At 37.3% G+C, this 17,020-nt stretch overlaps 1 protein-coding gene across 6 annotated transcripts in view; it reads right to left on the reverse strand.

Moving 5' to 3' along the window:
- The window catches only part of LOC307140246 (vinexin-like), a 70,920-nt gene that overhangs the window by 23,948 nt on the left and 29,952 nt on the right, over window positions 1-17,020 (reverse strand). For 2 of the 6 annotated variants that reach the window (XM_079839594.1, XM_079839595.1), the window contains exons 3-9: window positions 13,705-13,755; window positions 9,530-9,556; window positions 8,943-9,070; window positions 6,368-6,718; window positions 5,070-5,211; window positions 2,611-2,759; window positions 1,151-1,217 (exon numbers count right to left, since the gene is read on the reverse strand). In XM_079839594.1, the coding sequence (XP_079695720.1) occupies window positions 1,151-1,217; window positions 2,611-2,759; window positions 5,070-5,211; window positions 6,368-6,718; window positions 8,943-9,070; window positions 9,530-9,556; window positions 13,705-13,755 (915 nt within the window). Of the gene's footprint in view, window positions 1-1,150; window positions 1,218-2,610; window positions 2,760-5,069; window positions 5,212-6,367; window positions 6,719-8,113; window positions 8,390-8,942; window positions 9,071-9,529; window positions 9,557-13,704; window positions 13,925-17,020 lie in introns of those variants that run through there. The other 4 variants (XM_079839592.1, XM_079839591.1, XM_079839590.1 and 1 more) reach the window with 3 other exon arrangements.

The following is a 17,020-nucleotide window of genomic DNA, read 5'->3' on the forward strand; positions in this document are numbered from 1 at the left end:
ATGATGCCCTTCACACGACCCCACCCCTAAACCCTACCCTCACTGTGACATGGGCAAATCAGGTAACACGGTTGAAACGCCCCTCTGTTTATGACCTCGCCCACTGATCTGGTAACTCCTATTACCGTCCTGCAGAGACCTTTACTTGGGAATATCTCATGATCAATGCAATGCATTTTAATCGTAAGAATCTGCTGTAAACAATGCTGTGCCATTTACTACGATCTGTGATGGTGTCATGAAGTTATGAGTAAAAACGTCACGTGAAATTTATATTTGTTTTTAGTTAGCACCTGTGCGCCTATAGAGTTTTATTATTCATAACTCTGTGAGGAACATCTCGTGATGACCGTAAATGATTATGTTTGTTTTTTTGTTTTTTTTCTGTTCGCATATTAAGCAATTTGTGCAGACTCATCAGAGGGTGAAAACAACGCAACAGGAGCATGTTGGAGACTTGTTGGAGACATCTCTAATTTTGTATGCAAAAAGAATTATTGAGCTACCCATTTGGTTTCTATTGGCTCTTAAACAGAGACACGCAAATAGGAGCGCGGGTGCAGGTCCTGAACTACATTTTTCTTATTTTATGTTTCCCGAAGTGTATTAATAATGTCAGCATGATGTTTACACCAAATTCTAAATATCATTTAGAGGGGGTGTTAAGTTCTGAAACTTACAGGATGTTTTTATAGTACAATGGACTCTTACATGTCAAAAGATCAAGGAAAATTTGATTTATCAATCCATGACCCCTATAAAATCACAATAGCAATGAAACGAGTGTTCTGTATATCCCTTGCTTTCATAAAACAAAATAGTATCTGTTTATGTAATGTACAGTGTAAAATAATACATTATAAATGTACACAAGATAACACAATCTATAATCCTGTTTAGTTTGCAATAAAACAAATTATTTCAATTTCTATGTTGCATAAATGCCTTAAAAATTGCTTTAAAATAGTGTAATATAATATGTTATTATGTCAGTGTAATACTAATAACTTTCTAATAACTACATAATAGGCTTGTTCTAAGTAGGTCTTTTTATGATTTCTTAATATTCTTCTTTCTTTACATCTATAGGAAATGCAAGGTATAACTTTTTAATGTAAAATGAAGGTAAATACAAAAGATCCAGTCTTACCTGATTTAGGCACCACATGAATCTGTTTGAACATGGTCTTGTACCAATCTTTTGGCCTGTCAACAGTCTAAAACAAAACAAAACAAGCATTTTTAGATTACAGGCATTCCCGGTCCTTACGGATTAAGATTCCAAGGTTCAGAAGCATAGTTTAGAAAACAAATAGCAACCCGAAAGTGCTCCATGACCTTGAGTCCAAAATTCTGGAAGCAAAAGGCTCCTATAAAAATGCTGATGCAACTGGCCTCTCTACGTTAAGCTGAGAGAGACACATCACTGTCTGCTGGTCCATCAATGATGCTGAGCACAGCTGCCCCTGTTTCCCTGGAGCTAAATAAAACTCAGTGTGGGAAAATGTGATTTAGTGCACAAATCAAAACAGCCAGTCCCATGTGACCAGAGACCGATTGAAGATTAATTCCGGAATTAACAATTATATGTATGCACTTCCGAGAATGTCTCCAGAGCCAATAAAGAGTCAGAGGGACAAGTTATATCAAAATTAATGCTAAGCTTTTAGGCAAACATATTTATTGCGAATAGCATACTATTGATTAACTCTAAATAAGCCTGTAGTAGTTACAGTATGAGTTTCTCCACTAACCTATGGGTGTTTCTTTAACTTTAGGCACTTTATGTCCCAGGGGTTATATAATACATTTATATATTATATAATATTTATAATAAATAACACATCTGAAAGCATTATTTCAATAAAAATGTCACATTTAAACTTTCTTTTAAACTTTGCCACACATTCATCATATATATATATATATATATATATATATATATATATATATATATATATATATATATATATATATATATATATATATATATATATGATATACAGTATATATTTGTTACTTTTCAAATGCCTTATTATAGATTTTTATTGTTGTACCCTTCTACCAAACCCAGACTTAATATTAAACTATGAATTATGTATGAATATATTATATCTATAAAATATGTATGAATTAAAACATAAACATACAATAGCAAAATAATCTAAAAAAAATAATTTTAATATTTTCTGTTAAAATACTGTAATATATACTGTGCATTAATTGTAATAAACGTGTAATTTTGTATATATATATATATTTATGTGTATTTAGTTATTTCAACCACAGAATTCTGCAAAACACAATACATAATTTGAGATGTGGTAGAAATTACATTGTGGTAGAAATGTTCATAACATTTAGAGAAATGACAAAAATATTAGAAGTCCAATTAATTAGGGTTTGTTAGGGTTCAATGTAAATGCAAAGTTACTGTGTTAGTGTTAGCAGATATTAAGCAGACAGTCTACTAATACTCTAATGAGAGTTAGATGACATGTAGTTGCAAAGGTACTTATAGTTAGTAGAATGTCTAACGTGGACTGTCAAAATAAAATGTTACCAAATATGGAAACAAAAGATTAACATCCCAGAACAGCATTCACTCACCGTCCGTATGGCAATGGGAATCCCGGACTCATCCACAGGACCGATGCCAGTATATTGCAAAGCTTTCCCTGTTGTTTCTTTCCTGTCAGTCTGAGGTGCTCGTGCAGGAGGATCCACGATAGCGTAGATTGGAGTGCTAGACTCAGAGGCTGATGGGTGGAAGACAGGGTCAGGTTGGGGTGAGTGAGTTTTTAGTAATCCCCATGGAACTAACCAACATTCCCATGTTCGTAACTGTGAAACACAGCCAGGTCAGGGATGCAGTGCATACTGTAATTCCAAATCAGGAGAAAGAATCCATAAATATGTTGATTCCAGAATTCCGGCATAGAATATTAAGCATAGAAAGCAGTTCTACACACACAGTCCGACATGTGCAGGCATTCAGACTGAAGCCTTTTGGGGGAAAAACAGCAAAATAGGCTCTGCAGAGACAAAGGCCAGCCTCACGCATACAGACGCTCTAATCCCAGTGTCTCAGCTCCTCCCTCACCCCAACCGCTCCGTAGCTCAGATTTGAGCTTAATCCCCGGCATTTGCCACTTGGGATTAGGGAGATCGCGGGAGCACGCTCAGAGCGGACCAGTCCAGATACGCTTAGTGTCACACGGCCGGTGAACACCGCTGCAGTCAAGTCACGCTTTCTTACTCATTAGTACTTCATCAGAGCCTGGCACATCATCAGTGATTTTTTTCAGAGACCAGGGAGATCATTTTTACAGCTGCACTGCAATGAGATACACTTGGCAGTACAGATGTTTACAGGACAGGTGGAAGGTAGGAATTACTTAAACATCAACAACGGCCATTCTGGAATATATGTATTTTTACAGTTTTGCTACACCATGTCTTTGATTAACTATTAAAGCCATGTTCACATATTATGCTACTTATTAGGGCTGGGTATCAATAAAGATTTGCTGATCCAATTTGTTTCTGATTCACAAACTCTAGATTCAATTTTGATTCACTTCAATATGGTATATTTCAGTTATAATGTTCAACATATGGAATTCATTTTCTCCCTGCTAATTCTAAAATTACACAGGTCAGTGTTTAAGACTGATTAAGGGCCCTATTTTAACGATCTGGGCACATGTTCCAAAAGGGTTGTACCTGGTCTCTTAAAGAGTCATGGGTGTGTTTTGGGCGCAATGTGCAATAAACCAATCAGAGTCTCATCTCCCATTCCTATTAAAAGCCAGTTGCACTTGCACTATGGCGGATTCGCTTTTTAAATGGTGGAATTTGCGAGCAGAAAGACTGAACGCTACTCCAGAGAGGAATATTTTTAATATTTAAAAATGTTTGTGTGCTGCTGCGCGTCCCTGTGTGTGTAATAAGCAGAGTGTACGCACGTTGTGTACCCGCCTATAGGCGCACATTACTAATGCGCCCTTTAAATAACACAAATTTTGTTGGTCAATGCCGCAGTCGTTTTCAGTTGCCTCAAAATAGCAACAATGCGCACACCTCGTTTTCAGACCAGCACGGCCATGGGCGAACAGATGCGCGAGTGCATTTGCTATTTAAACAACTGGACGTGAAAATGATAACTGCATCTGAATCTAGCAAAAAAAGAGTTGTGTCGCGTCTGGCGTCGCAATAACACTTTATTTTGATGGTTCATTTAGACATCCTATTAAGTAACATTGCACCTACATGTCAACTTATTCTACTAACCCTAACCCCATTCTACTTACCCTACCCCTAAAAGTCTACTAATACTTAACTAATACTCTCATGAGAGATAGTTGACATGTAGGTGCAATATTACTTATGGTCAGCAGAATATCTTAAGTGGACCATCAAAATAAAGTGTAACCCGATATACTGCAATATATGCATGAACAAGGCATAAAATGAGAGTCGGCTAATGAGAGTCATTTATTTGTGAATCAGACTGCTCTGGTCACACTGGTATGTTGTTTTTGATTCACTCAAAAGGATCAGCTTGTGAGAGTCATTTGTTTGTGAATCAGACTGATCTGGACACACTGTATGTTAGTGATTTACTGAAAAGGACCAGCTTATGCAAGTCATTTGTTCGTGAATCAGACTGCTCTGGTCACGCTGTATGTTATTGATTCATTAAAAAGCACCAGCTTATGAGAGTCATTTGTTCATGAGTCAGACTGCTCTGTTCCATGCTGGTATGTTGTTTTTGATTCACTCAAAAGGACCGCTTTTGAGAGTCAATTTTTCATGAATCAGACTGCTCTGTTAGTCAATATCGGGATTGTTCAAAGAAAAGTCATAATTTATTGGAAAACCGACCCATAACTTATTTAACACTATTTGGGAGAAACATGTTTGTAATGTGGTTATATAACCTGTGGATGTGGTTAAACTAGCTTAAAACTGAGATGCAATATACCAGTTTCTTTGTTCTTACAAATGAGGAAATCAATAAGGAGCACAAGAGCACGGGGAAGTATTTGATTAGCTTAAGTACTCACCAGTGGTTCTAGCCTGCTGCATGGCTGTAATACTAGGGCTCAGTGAAGGAGGAGGGGGGTATGTTGATGGAGAGAAGGGTCTTTGGAGGTGACTACGAGGACTTGCTGGCACTGTCAAACCCCCATTCACAGTCATCTGGCCCTGTATAACAAAACACAAAGACCCTGTTAACTGAAGAACCATTTTTAGGCATAATAAATTACACTGAGATTGAACAATTATAGCACAGATGACATCTGTAAACCTTAATAAAAGTTGACAGAGAATACAGAACAAAACAAAGAAAACAAAACCTCCAAAGACTTGTGGATTGACTAGTAAAATAAGCAAACCAAATACAGTGCCCACCAACTGGGAAGATATTAAGGGGGAAAAACAACAATAATGGGTTTTAGAATTTGGAATGAATTATTTCCAGGTTAGTGGTTAGGAAGTGTTAGCATAAAAAAAGAGATACCACCAAAGCAATACAAGAAGTCTCAACTAAACCATGATCTCCTACACCTAAAATCTTTGACAAAGATATTGTGTGTTATACAGAGAAACTTAGCATTGACACAACAAAATCAAGACAATCGGCATGGCAAAATGTGTTAGTGACGACCCTTAAGACCCCTGATGCAGAGTTGATGTAAATCTAGAGCAGAGGTGATGTTAGTATTGTTATAATTCCACAGAGAAGAAATGCTGAAATCACTAAATGTGAACACTGCACAATTGATATTAGTGTCTGTTGAACCAGCCCCTACAAATTCAGAGGAATAAAACCAAATTAGAAACAATCGACAATAATGTTGTACAAGGCAAGTAGAAATGAGCTAATGGAGTATTCAAAGGGATCAAATTATGAAAAAGGGTAAGAGAGTAAAAATAAATATTGTTCAAAAGTTTAGGGTTGATTACATTTGTTAATGTTTTTGAAAGTCTCAAGAAAACCCTCACCAAGACTGATTAAAATGATTAAAATCCAGTAAAAAAGAAAGTAATACTGTGAAATATTATTACTATTTAAAATCACTGTTTTCTATAGTAATAGGGCAGGCTATATTTTAAAATGTAATTTATTCCTGTGAATTTTCAGCAGCCAGTCTTCAGTGTCACATGATACAAATTTATATTTTTATGAAAACCAATTAATTTCTTTCAGTATTCTTTGATGAGTAGAAAGTTCAACACATGATTATTTTATTCCTTGCTACAAAATAAAATGTAAAAATGGAGGTAGGAGTACTTCTAAAACAGAAACAGTAAGACAGACATGACATGACAGAGTTTTGAACTGCCGGTGAATAGTTACATTAGCAGTGCTAGCTGCAGGGAAGTGTAACCACATGTTGTCTGTGACCGCACTCATCTGGCTGAGGGTTGGAGAAGGGGTACGAGAGCCACCCTCTGGGCCTAATCCGCACACCCTCAACTCCTCCAGCACTGCTGTGGAAGCTTCGCTCTGAGTGCGGGAAGAGCAGCGGCTCTGCCCCAGTGGAGGCTCCGAGCAGGGAGAGGGAGGGCCTGGAGAAGGGTTCTCGGGGTGAAGGTCAGGTGCTCTGGAGCTGATGAAATCGAGGGAGAATCTGAGCCGATTAGGGGGTGACTGTGAGGTCAGTGCAGTTCCAGGATAGGTTTGTTTAAGAAGGACTGGTACCTCAGGCTGAATGACAGAGAGGAGAGTGGTACAGATGAGACTCAGCAGTTGGCACAGCACGTGAGAGAGACGTAGTGAAGTGATGCAGCGAATGGCTGTGCGTTAGAGAGGATGGAGGGGTTACAGATCAAAATGTTATTCCAATGTTGCATTAAAGCATAATGCTAAAACAAAAAGTAAAAAAAAAAAAGATCACAATGAGGTGACAACCAATTTAAAGCATTTAAAGTCACATCTTGCAGAAAATATGTATACGCATATGCAGTTTTGGGGAAAGTTACTTTTAAAAGTAATGCATTACAATATTGTGTTACTCCCTAAAAAAGTAACTCAGCATCAAAGACATTGGTTAGGAATAGTTCACCTAAAAATGAAAATTCTGTCATCATTTACTTACCCTCATGCTGTTCCAAACCTGCATGAGTTTCTTTTTTTTATTTCGAAGAATGTTGGTAACAATGTTGGTAACAGGTAGCCATTGTATATTTTTTTTTCTTACCATGGAAGTCAATGGCTACCATCAATTAATGATTACCAAACATTCTTTAAAATATCTTCTGTTGTGTTAAACAGAAAAATGAATAAAAACAGTGAAATGCACACTCAGAAAATTACGCAAACTGAAATAATTAAATGTTAAATTACCCTAATATACTTTATGTATTTAATCTCAATGTCTTTGCTGTTGCCCTTTGATGATCCAATTAAACCATACTAATAAGCAAAAATGACTTTTGTGTTTCATTTTTTATTGCTGAAGAAAAAGTGTTGAACTTCGTTTGCGTCCTAATCTTCTGCGATTCAGAATGGCAGCACAGCTGAAATGTTTGTCTGAGCTGCGCCCTCTACTAAACAGTCGTGAATTTTAATTTCCCTTTTGCAGTGAAAGGGCCTTTAGTGTTAGCCAAATATAGAATAAAAAAAAAAAAACAAGCAGCACAGCTCAGCTGAGAAAAAGCTACGTGAAAAATGAACATAACACACATTATAACATTACGCAATTAGTTCCTTATTTTAGGGAGTAACACAATATTGTAACCAATATTTGCCCCAACACTATATATATATATATATATATATATATATATATATATATATATATATATATATATATATATATATATATATATATATATATATATATATATATATATATATATATATATATATGATAAATAATATATTTTATTACAAAAATATACTGAGAACAGTAATATTGTGAAATCTTATTAAATTTCAAATAACCTTTTTATTTTTTGAATATACAAAGACAGGAACCTGAATGTTCATCAGCGCAAAATGGAGAAACAGGATTAGTTATGTTTGCTAAGACACAGCATGATATAGGGGAGGGTGTTATTAAGCTAATGCATATGTGATTATGAAATACATGACATATACCACTGGAGGGGCTGCAGATGGCAGTGGAGGGCAGGGGCGTGAGTGGCTATCCGGGAGGTCCATCCTTTTAGGAGGGGTAGGGGGTCTCAAAGACAGTGCCTGTGTGCGCCGTCCTGATATCTGTGGCCTAGGGTTAATGCGAATGGAGAAGGAAGCTACGTGTCTCTCCAACCCACTAGATGGAGGGTGCAAGTGGGACTGCTCTGCTTGTGAAGAGCATAAGATTTGGTCCTCTGTGTACAGCAGTCTGTGGGAATGGACACTGTGCTCTTGTGCCTGATTAAGGAGAGTGGGCATTTGGATATTAGAGCTCTGGTCAGATACTGTTCTCTCATTGAAGAGGGAGTGGATGTGGTTGTTATAGTGAGGATGTGTATATAAGGTGGTAAAATTCTCCTGTATTACCAGCAGGGCACAACTAAAAAGTTTCTGTCAAGCACTTGTTTGACAATAAGAACACAAACATATTACACATACTGTACAGGAGATTAGATTAAATAATATTACAATTCATAGATTCTCTGTAGCTGGATAAATAAATAGATCTAGAATAGATCGATAGATATAGAATAGTGTACTCTATTTGTGGAAAGTGCCATCACAGTTATCATAAATCAATACAAGTACAGAGATTCATTCAAGTCGGTTGAGAGCTATGATTTGTGCTCAGTTTTTAAACACTAGAAAAGGGTGTGACCGGTACAGTTAAAAATGTCATTAATAAAACCTGTCAAATGGACTTCCACAGGCGTTTCCTGTGGAAGGAAAACCACCAATGACAGAAAGTATAAGAAAAACAAATGAGTGACGTAAACACAGCAGAACGTACTGGTGTGGGGGACTTTTTATCCTGAAAGTTGGGCCTGACACTTCTGTAGCCTTTAGCTGCCAGAGAGGAAGAGCACATGTCACCATTTCTCAGACCATCACTGGTGCTGCTGCTGGGCCTCCATAAATCTAACAGGAGACAAACAATATTCATATATACAAAATATTTGAAAACAGAATGCCACTATTGACCAGTAAGATAGAAGAATATGAGAAAGCTGTGCAGTAGCAGCTAGTTGTTTTGGTAACACTTTACAATAAGGTTTAATTTGTTAACATTAGTTAGTGTTTTAACTAACATGAACTAACCATGAGCAATACATTTGTTACTGTATTTGTTAGTGTTAGTTAATAAAAAATCAGCTGTACATTGTAAGTTCACAGTGCATTAACTAATGTTAAAACACAACTTTTGATTTTACTAGTATTTTGTATTAGTAAATGTTGAACATTTGAACATTAACAAAGAATACAGTGCAGTTCATTTTAACTAATGTTGACTAATGAAACCTTATTGTAAAGTGTGACCATTGTTTTCAAAAGCATATGTACTATATATATTAAATAAATTAAATAAAGCCTGCTTACCTGAATCTTTGGATTGTAATTCGGAGTCTATGCACAGGTGAAATTGAGATAAGAGAACTTTGTTAAATTAGCAAGACATCTACTTTTCACACATTGAAATGAGGTACACTCTCAAACATAAAATATCTTTATTAGCATCAATGGTTTCATAAAGAACCTTTAACATTTATAGAACCTTTCCACTGCAAAAAAAAAGTTATTTGTGTTGGAAAATGTCCTTTATGTTAATGTTCTTCACACTAATAATTGTTATTTTAAGAACTGCCTACTGAAAGGTTCTTTGAGGAACACAAAATGGTTTTTCTATGGCATTGCTGCGAAAACCCGCTTTTGGAATCTTTATTTTAAAGAGTGTATAATATATTCATTCATTAGTGATTCATGTCTTTAGTGAATTATGTGGCTCTATACAGTGCACAAATGTCATCTGTAATTTATTCCAAACCACTGCTTTAACTTTTAGAGCAGATTAATGGAAGAGAGGAAAATATATGGACAGCATGAAGAAAGAATGAAAAGTGGAAAGTTTTATAAATGAAGGAGTTTTTCCCTTAACATCTGGCAGTCGATTACCACAATTTCAGAAACACAGACTTTTGTCTTAAATGAACACTTGATAAAAGTCAAAACTACTCATTGGATGTATTTTGTGTATAACATAACATAATAACCCTTGCTCATTAAGCACAGTGCTAAATGAACAGCGGTCTAACTCTGTCCTGAATGGTATGTGTTTGTTCCTCGCCCGGCCACTGTCTAATTAAACAATGGAGAATATGCGTGTGTGAGGTCATAGTCAGTGAGACTGCTCAAACAAAAAGGGTCACCCCCAGAGGAAACTGTGCCGAGAGGAGATGGGAGAAAAAGCCTGAAGTATACAATTGTTGCCATGGAAGTGCACAACTATGGCAACAATCTGGTCACTGTGAGCTGCTTTTTCCCTTTAAGCAAAGGAAAGGAGAGCTCCCGCTCTCAAGCATTCCTTAAGGAGCTGCGAGCACAAGTTTGAGATTGTGAGAAAGAAAGACAGTCAGGGAGGGAGGTTGTGGTAGGACATAAGATGCAGCAGGATAAAACACAGATGTGGAATGAGTGACGTTAAGTGCAGTGAAGAGGAATTCCTGCTCACAGTGTCTGAGTAAACACACCGTCACATTTAACACCAGCAGCAATCTCTTTAAATCAGAGTAGATAATCCACTGCTAACATATAATGCTTATAACAAATAAGCAAACATGAACCACTCATTGGCAAATATTAAAATTTTAATGAACTAGTTTTTAAATGTTTAATGCATTATTGTAGTTTTAAGGCAATATGATCTATGAATCTCTCTGAGTGTGATCTGTTTCCTGTAAGGGGATGATACCTGTGAGCGTGCATAGGTTTGGTGAGCTCTGGATTCTCTTCATGGGGGTTAGAGTGAGTAAAAGCGTGGCGCTTTTGCGGGTATGTCCTCCACTGTCTGTGAAAAGCGCAGTAGCACATGCAAAAATAAATGCACATGCATCAACACTGCTGCATGGCAAGATGACTGTGACTTACAGCAAGCAGGGTAATGTAAAATATGTACTTAGCAACACAATAATATACACTACCAAAACAATTTACGTGCTGGGTGGATTATTTGTGTGGCGTATATGCTTGGTATACAGTATCTAGATATGTTGAATAAATGGATGTGCTGTGCTGATTTTCAGTGTCCCTGTACAGGGTTCCCACACCTTTTGACCTAAGAATTTCCATGATTTTTCCATGACTCCCTTTCCATTCTCCATTACTGGAGAATGCACTCACACATTGAGATTGCTGGGAGATTAAATGGTTTAAAACTGTACAAAAATGTACAGTGTATTGACTATAGAAATTCATATGACTTTTTAAAATGTCTTAAATAGCTGACTTTTCAGCACCTGGAAATCAAACTTTTAAAATTCACTGATAGATTTCTCTGGTTTTACCTTGGGAATGCTGTGCATAAGCACATACATACCATTCAAAAGTTTGGAGTCTTTTTTTAATGAAAAGTAACAGTAAAGACATTTACATGTTACAAAAAAAATCTATTTTGAAAAAACCCTGTTCTTTTGAACTTTCTAAACATAAAAGAATCCTGAAAAAAAGTGTCATGTTTTCCACAAAACTATTAAGCAGCACAACTGTTTACAACATTGATAATAATAATACATGTTTCTTGAGCACCAAACCAGCATAATAGAATGATTTCTGAAGGATCATTCGACACTGATGACTGAAGTAATGGCGCTGAAAATGATATTAAAATAGAAAACAGTTGTGTTCTATTGTGCATTAGCCTTAAGTGTTTTCTAAGAAGTCCTGGCATCCAAGGTTGCCACAACCCGAAGCAGAACGTAAAACACTACGAGACTATCTTGCCGATTGACAGGCTGTCAATGCTGGCACTGCCAGATGTAGCCTGATGGGTTTCCTCTTCCCTGACTGCTATACCTCTGGATGTCAAAAAGGCAGTTTCGATGCCAGAGTCTTCATCAGACTCTAAAAAGACAGAGTTCTCAGAGAGAGTCAGCCAAGAAATAAGAACACCCCCCTGCACAGCTTTTCTCAGAATCCCTGAGATGAATACAAAATCACATGCTCTGCACTACAAAAACAAGTCCTGTTGGGTCTGCGTGAAGGGAAAGGCACATTTTCACTCCTTTCTGCCTCATAACACTCGATTAGAGTCAATTTGATGTAAATTGTAAATTAGTAATTGTTTGTATACATTTTTGGCTGGTAGGCAGTGCTCTCCTTTTTGTTCTTGCTGGGCCAAACCTACAGGGTGGACCCATCAGCCACCTATAGTATATTAATTAATTAATTTACGATTCTACATTTATTATGTAAATATATAATAAATGACAGAAGTTTTGTAGAGGGCACAAAAGCAAGACAAAAATACATAAGAATGCATCGCCCTATGTTGGCTTCTGTACGTGTTGCTATGGACTATCATTATTATTATCATGCAAATTAATTAATGCTGCATATTTACAAGATTTCTCAGAACTTCAGTTCCAAATTGAAAATCAATAGACATATGGATGGACTCCAGCTGAAATGCTGCCCATTCATTTAAGCTGTGATTAAAAAAAAATCTAGCTTTTAGCCATATATTTTTAGTCTGGTTTTTCCTGTCTATCTGGGAGCAGCATCAGATGTGCGCAGCTGCAAGTGAACCTAGCCGAAGGATCTAGCTATTCCCTTACAAAAATGTAATGTGCTGTGGTGTTACAGTTTCATTAAGATCTGATGGTGTCAAATGGAAATACCATGGTTATTTGATATACGCTACCGTTCATAAGTTTGATGTCTTTTTTTAATAAATACTTTCAGCATAGATGCATTTAATTGATCAAAACGGTTAAAATATTAAGCAGCACAACAGTTTTCATTAATAATAACAAGTTATGGCTGCTGAAAATTCAGCTTTGACATCAATGAAATATATTACATTTCAAAATATATTAAAATAAAAAACAGTTATTTTAAATTGTAATAATATTTTTGCTGTAAATTTGATCAAATAAATGCATCCTTGGTGAGCATAAGAGCCTTTTTTAAGAAAATCATCCTGACCCCAAACCTTTGAAAAGTAATGTATATTTTGGTAGGTAATGATTACCATATTCAGACAGTATATCATGACTTTTGCATGATACTCCAACCTCAAAAAATATCTTACTAATTACTAAGTCACATTTTCAAAAAACATTGTATTACCATTGTACATTTCTGAAAACCACGGTATTATAAAAAACATGACGATGCCAAAGTAAATGGCAAATGGACTGCATTTATATAGCGCTTTTAACAGACCTACGGCCATCCAAAGCACTTTACATTTGCCTCACATTCACCCATTCATACACTCATTCACACACCGACGGCGGTGTCAGCCATGCAAGGCGCCATCCAGCTCGTCAGGAGCAGCTGGGGTTAGGTGTCTTGCTCATGGACACCTCGGCACTTGGTCAGGTGGAACCGGGGATCGAACCACCAACCTTCCAGTTTGAAGACAATCTACATGAACCACTGAGCCACTGCCGCCCCGCAAAGTACTTTTTTTTTAAATTAAATTATACAAACTTAAATTATTTCAAACGACTTAAATTATTTCAAACATGCAACAACAAAAAAAGATTTGAACTTACCTGTGTTCATGTTGAAGATCTCTCCTTCTTGTGTCTTGATGTCACACAGTCCTGAAAGACATTTCATTAAGAATCAGTCAGCAACCCGTACTCCTGGGTAAGTAAAACATTGATTTATCCCTGTGTACAGCATGTATGAGTGCAGGTAGAGAGGTATTGGCGTCCCATCTCTCCCCGGCACGGCAGCATGCTAGCAAGTGTCTAATGTGGCTGGTTAACATCCCTCTTAGGATATGAGGCCCTAGAGTGAAAGGTGATACAAGCCTGGCGTTTCAGCTCAGAAACACGTAGGGCAGTATCAAAATACACACCATACATACACATATATCCTCACGCATTCTCTGATCTTACACATGACCACTTTTGGTGTGTTAGAGCTTAACAACTCTTTGAGTTCGTTGCCAGCAATGTACAACAGTCACACACTAGTAGGGGGGCTATTGTAACTAATTAAACCCGTTTAGTTTGACCTAGTTTGCTAATTTTTCAGTGATGGATTAACAGCCCATGTGACCCTACTCCGAAAATATCTCACTTATTTTAGCACAAGCTGAATATTTCAGGGATGGTCTATGATAGGAACACTGTCATTTAATCACATTATTACATTACTTAACCCATCAGCAGAGGCAAAGCGCTGCAAATATGCCAGATAGGAGACACCATGAGCGTGTGCTCATGTGCAAGGTGCATGTCTAGCTTTCAGAGTGCCACGGTAGGCACGTGTGCCACTTGTCACACATGTAGACCAACCGTCGTTCAACACCCAAAGTATGCTGCACCTGAGACCATCCTTTGAAAGTGGTATGCCACGCATTCATAGGTCATGACAGGAGAGAGGCATTCAAATTTGCTATTCTAAACCTTTTAAAGGGATAAATGAAATTTCTGTCATCATTTACTCACCAATGCCATTCCAAATATGTCTTTCTTCCATAGACCACATAAGATTATAGGCAAAGTGTCCATGCTGTTCTTTTCCATGTAATGAATGTGAGAAGGGAGACCAAAAATGACAACAACATGTTGTTGTGCTCCTCAAACCAATCCTGAACCATTTTTGCTTTGTGGCAGGGCGCATTATCCTGGTCTGCAACAATGTTTAGGTAGGTGGTACGTATCAAAGTAACATCCACATGGATGGCAGGACCCAAGGTTTCCCAGCAGAACATTGCCCAAAAGCATCACACTGCCTCTGCCGGCTTGCCTTCTTCCCATAGTGCATCCTGGAGCCATGTGTTCCCCAGGTAAGCGACACACACCCATCTACGTGATGTAAAAGAACACGCAATTCATCAGACCAGGCCACCTTCTTCTATTGCTCGGTGGTCCAGTTTTGATGCTCACATGCCCACTGTTGGTGCTTTCGGTGGTGGACAGGGGTCAGAATGGGCACCCTGACTGGTCTACGGCTATGCAGCCCCATACACAACAAACTGTGATGCACTGTGTATTCTGACACCTTTCTATCAGAACCAGCATTAACTTCTTGAGCAATTTGAGCTACAGTAGCTCGTCTGTTTGATCGGACCACACGGGCCAGCCTTCGCTCTCCATGTGCATCCTTCCTTGGACCACTTTTGATATTGATACTGACCACTGCAGACCAGGAGCACCCCACAAGAGCTGCAGTTTTGGAGATACTCTGACCCAGTCGTCTAGCATCACAATTTGGTCCTTGTCAAACTCGCTCTGCATTTTTCCTGCTTTCTAACACATCAACTTTGAGGACAAAAGGTTCACTTGCTGCCTAATATATCCCATCCACTAACAGGTGCCGTGATGAAGAGATAATCAGTGTTATTCACTTCACATGTCATAATGTTATGCCTGATCGGTGTATATATCTATTTTTTAATGGCAGCATTATTTCAATTAACAAAAAATATTTGTAATAGTTTTAGTGTTAGTTAACATTAACAAGACTGATAACAACTGACTTTTCCTCACAAAGCTATCTTATAACTTAAAGGGATATTTTACCCAAAAATTAATTACTCAACCTCATGTCATTCCCAACCCACAAGTCCTTCGTTCATCTTCGGAACACAAATTAAGATATTTCTTATTAAATCCAAGAGCTCTAAGGTCACTCCATAGACAACAAAAAGAAGCGTCTTAGAATGTATCATCAGTTCTGTATAAAGGTAAATAAATAATCACCTTCAGCCCTTAATAAAACATTGAGCCAAACAGGATTGCCCCATGCTGAGTCTCATTAAAAAACAGACCCAGAGGTCATCCTGAAAATAAATCTTCAGGCACACCAGCCAATAAATCTGGTTAAAAACACAAGGGACAGTTTTGCCTGTGACACCACTGGACATTGCTAAATCACAGGTTGTAATAAACTGTCAGCAGTAAAAGATTATGATATTGGATTTCAAGGGTGCAGACTTGTGGCGACAGAACAGCTGGAGGGGAAGGGAGCTGGACACTCGCCTAAGAAATGGGCAGAGCTCCACATTGATATTCATGAGCAGGGCTCACACTGGTCATTTATTTATCTATCCGAACATTAGGAATCATTCTGTCATGGGAAATGTCATGGACAGCCAAGCCAATAGGCCATGTTAATTTCCATTGCCATTAATATTTCAATGCGCTCATCAAATAAATAGTTCCACCACAAAAACGCTCCAAGAGGACATGCAGCAAACACGAAGGGTCCAAAACTGACTTACAGAAAATACTGAAAATTAATTTTAAATACTAGAAGGCTGAGCATCCATATCAGAATAAGTAACAAGGTAATATGTAAATGTTTATTTATGAAAACAAAAATTTGCAGAGCATGAATTACATTTTTTTTGCAGCAGTTATGTTCACAACACCTGAAACTTCTATAAAATATTCTGAAGACAGCATAGTAGGGATGGGACTGTATGAACATTTAATTTTATGATTATAATGACCAAAATTATCATGATTATCAATTTTATCACAGTTTTGTTCAAATTAGATGAAAGTGTTCAAAAAGAACTGATGCACACACTGAAAACATTTCAACTGTTGAAAATAAACAATCAACAAATAAAACAAGCAGCTCTATGCAGTTTTTTAACAGATTATAATAATGTATAACACTTGCCTGAATGATACAAAATGACCGAGTTATTTGAGTCTCTTTGGCACTGATAAGAAAAAAGGCGAGTTGATCGCGCCGGCGCGCCGGTCGGCTCAAGGAGGTTAAGCAAGATTTTATTCTGTGGCATTTCCTTCTGTATAGTAACCGTCGTCAATAGCAACACATTATAACAGCGCACATCCATGCATCACAATGATTTTTCCCTCTCGTTTCATTCAAATGAAACTT

This window comes from Gobio gobio (assembly GCF_949357685.1).
Source record: "Gobio gobio genome assembly, chromosome: 16".
Lineage (NCBI taxonomy): Eukaryota > Metazoa > Chordata > Actinopteri > Cypriniformes > Gobionidae > Gobio > Gobio gobio.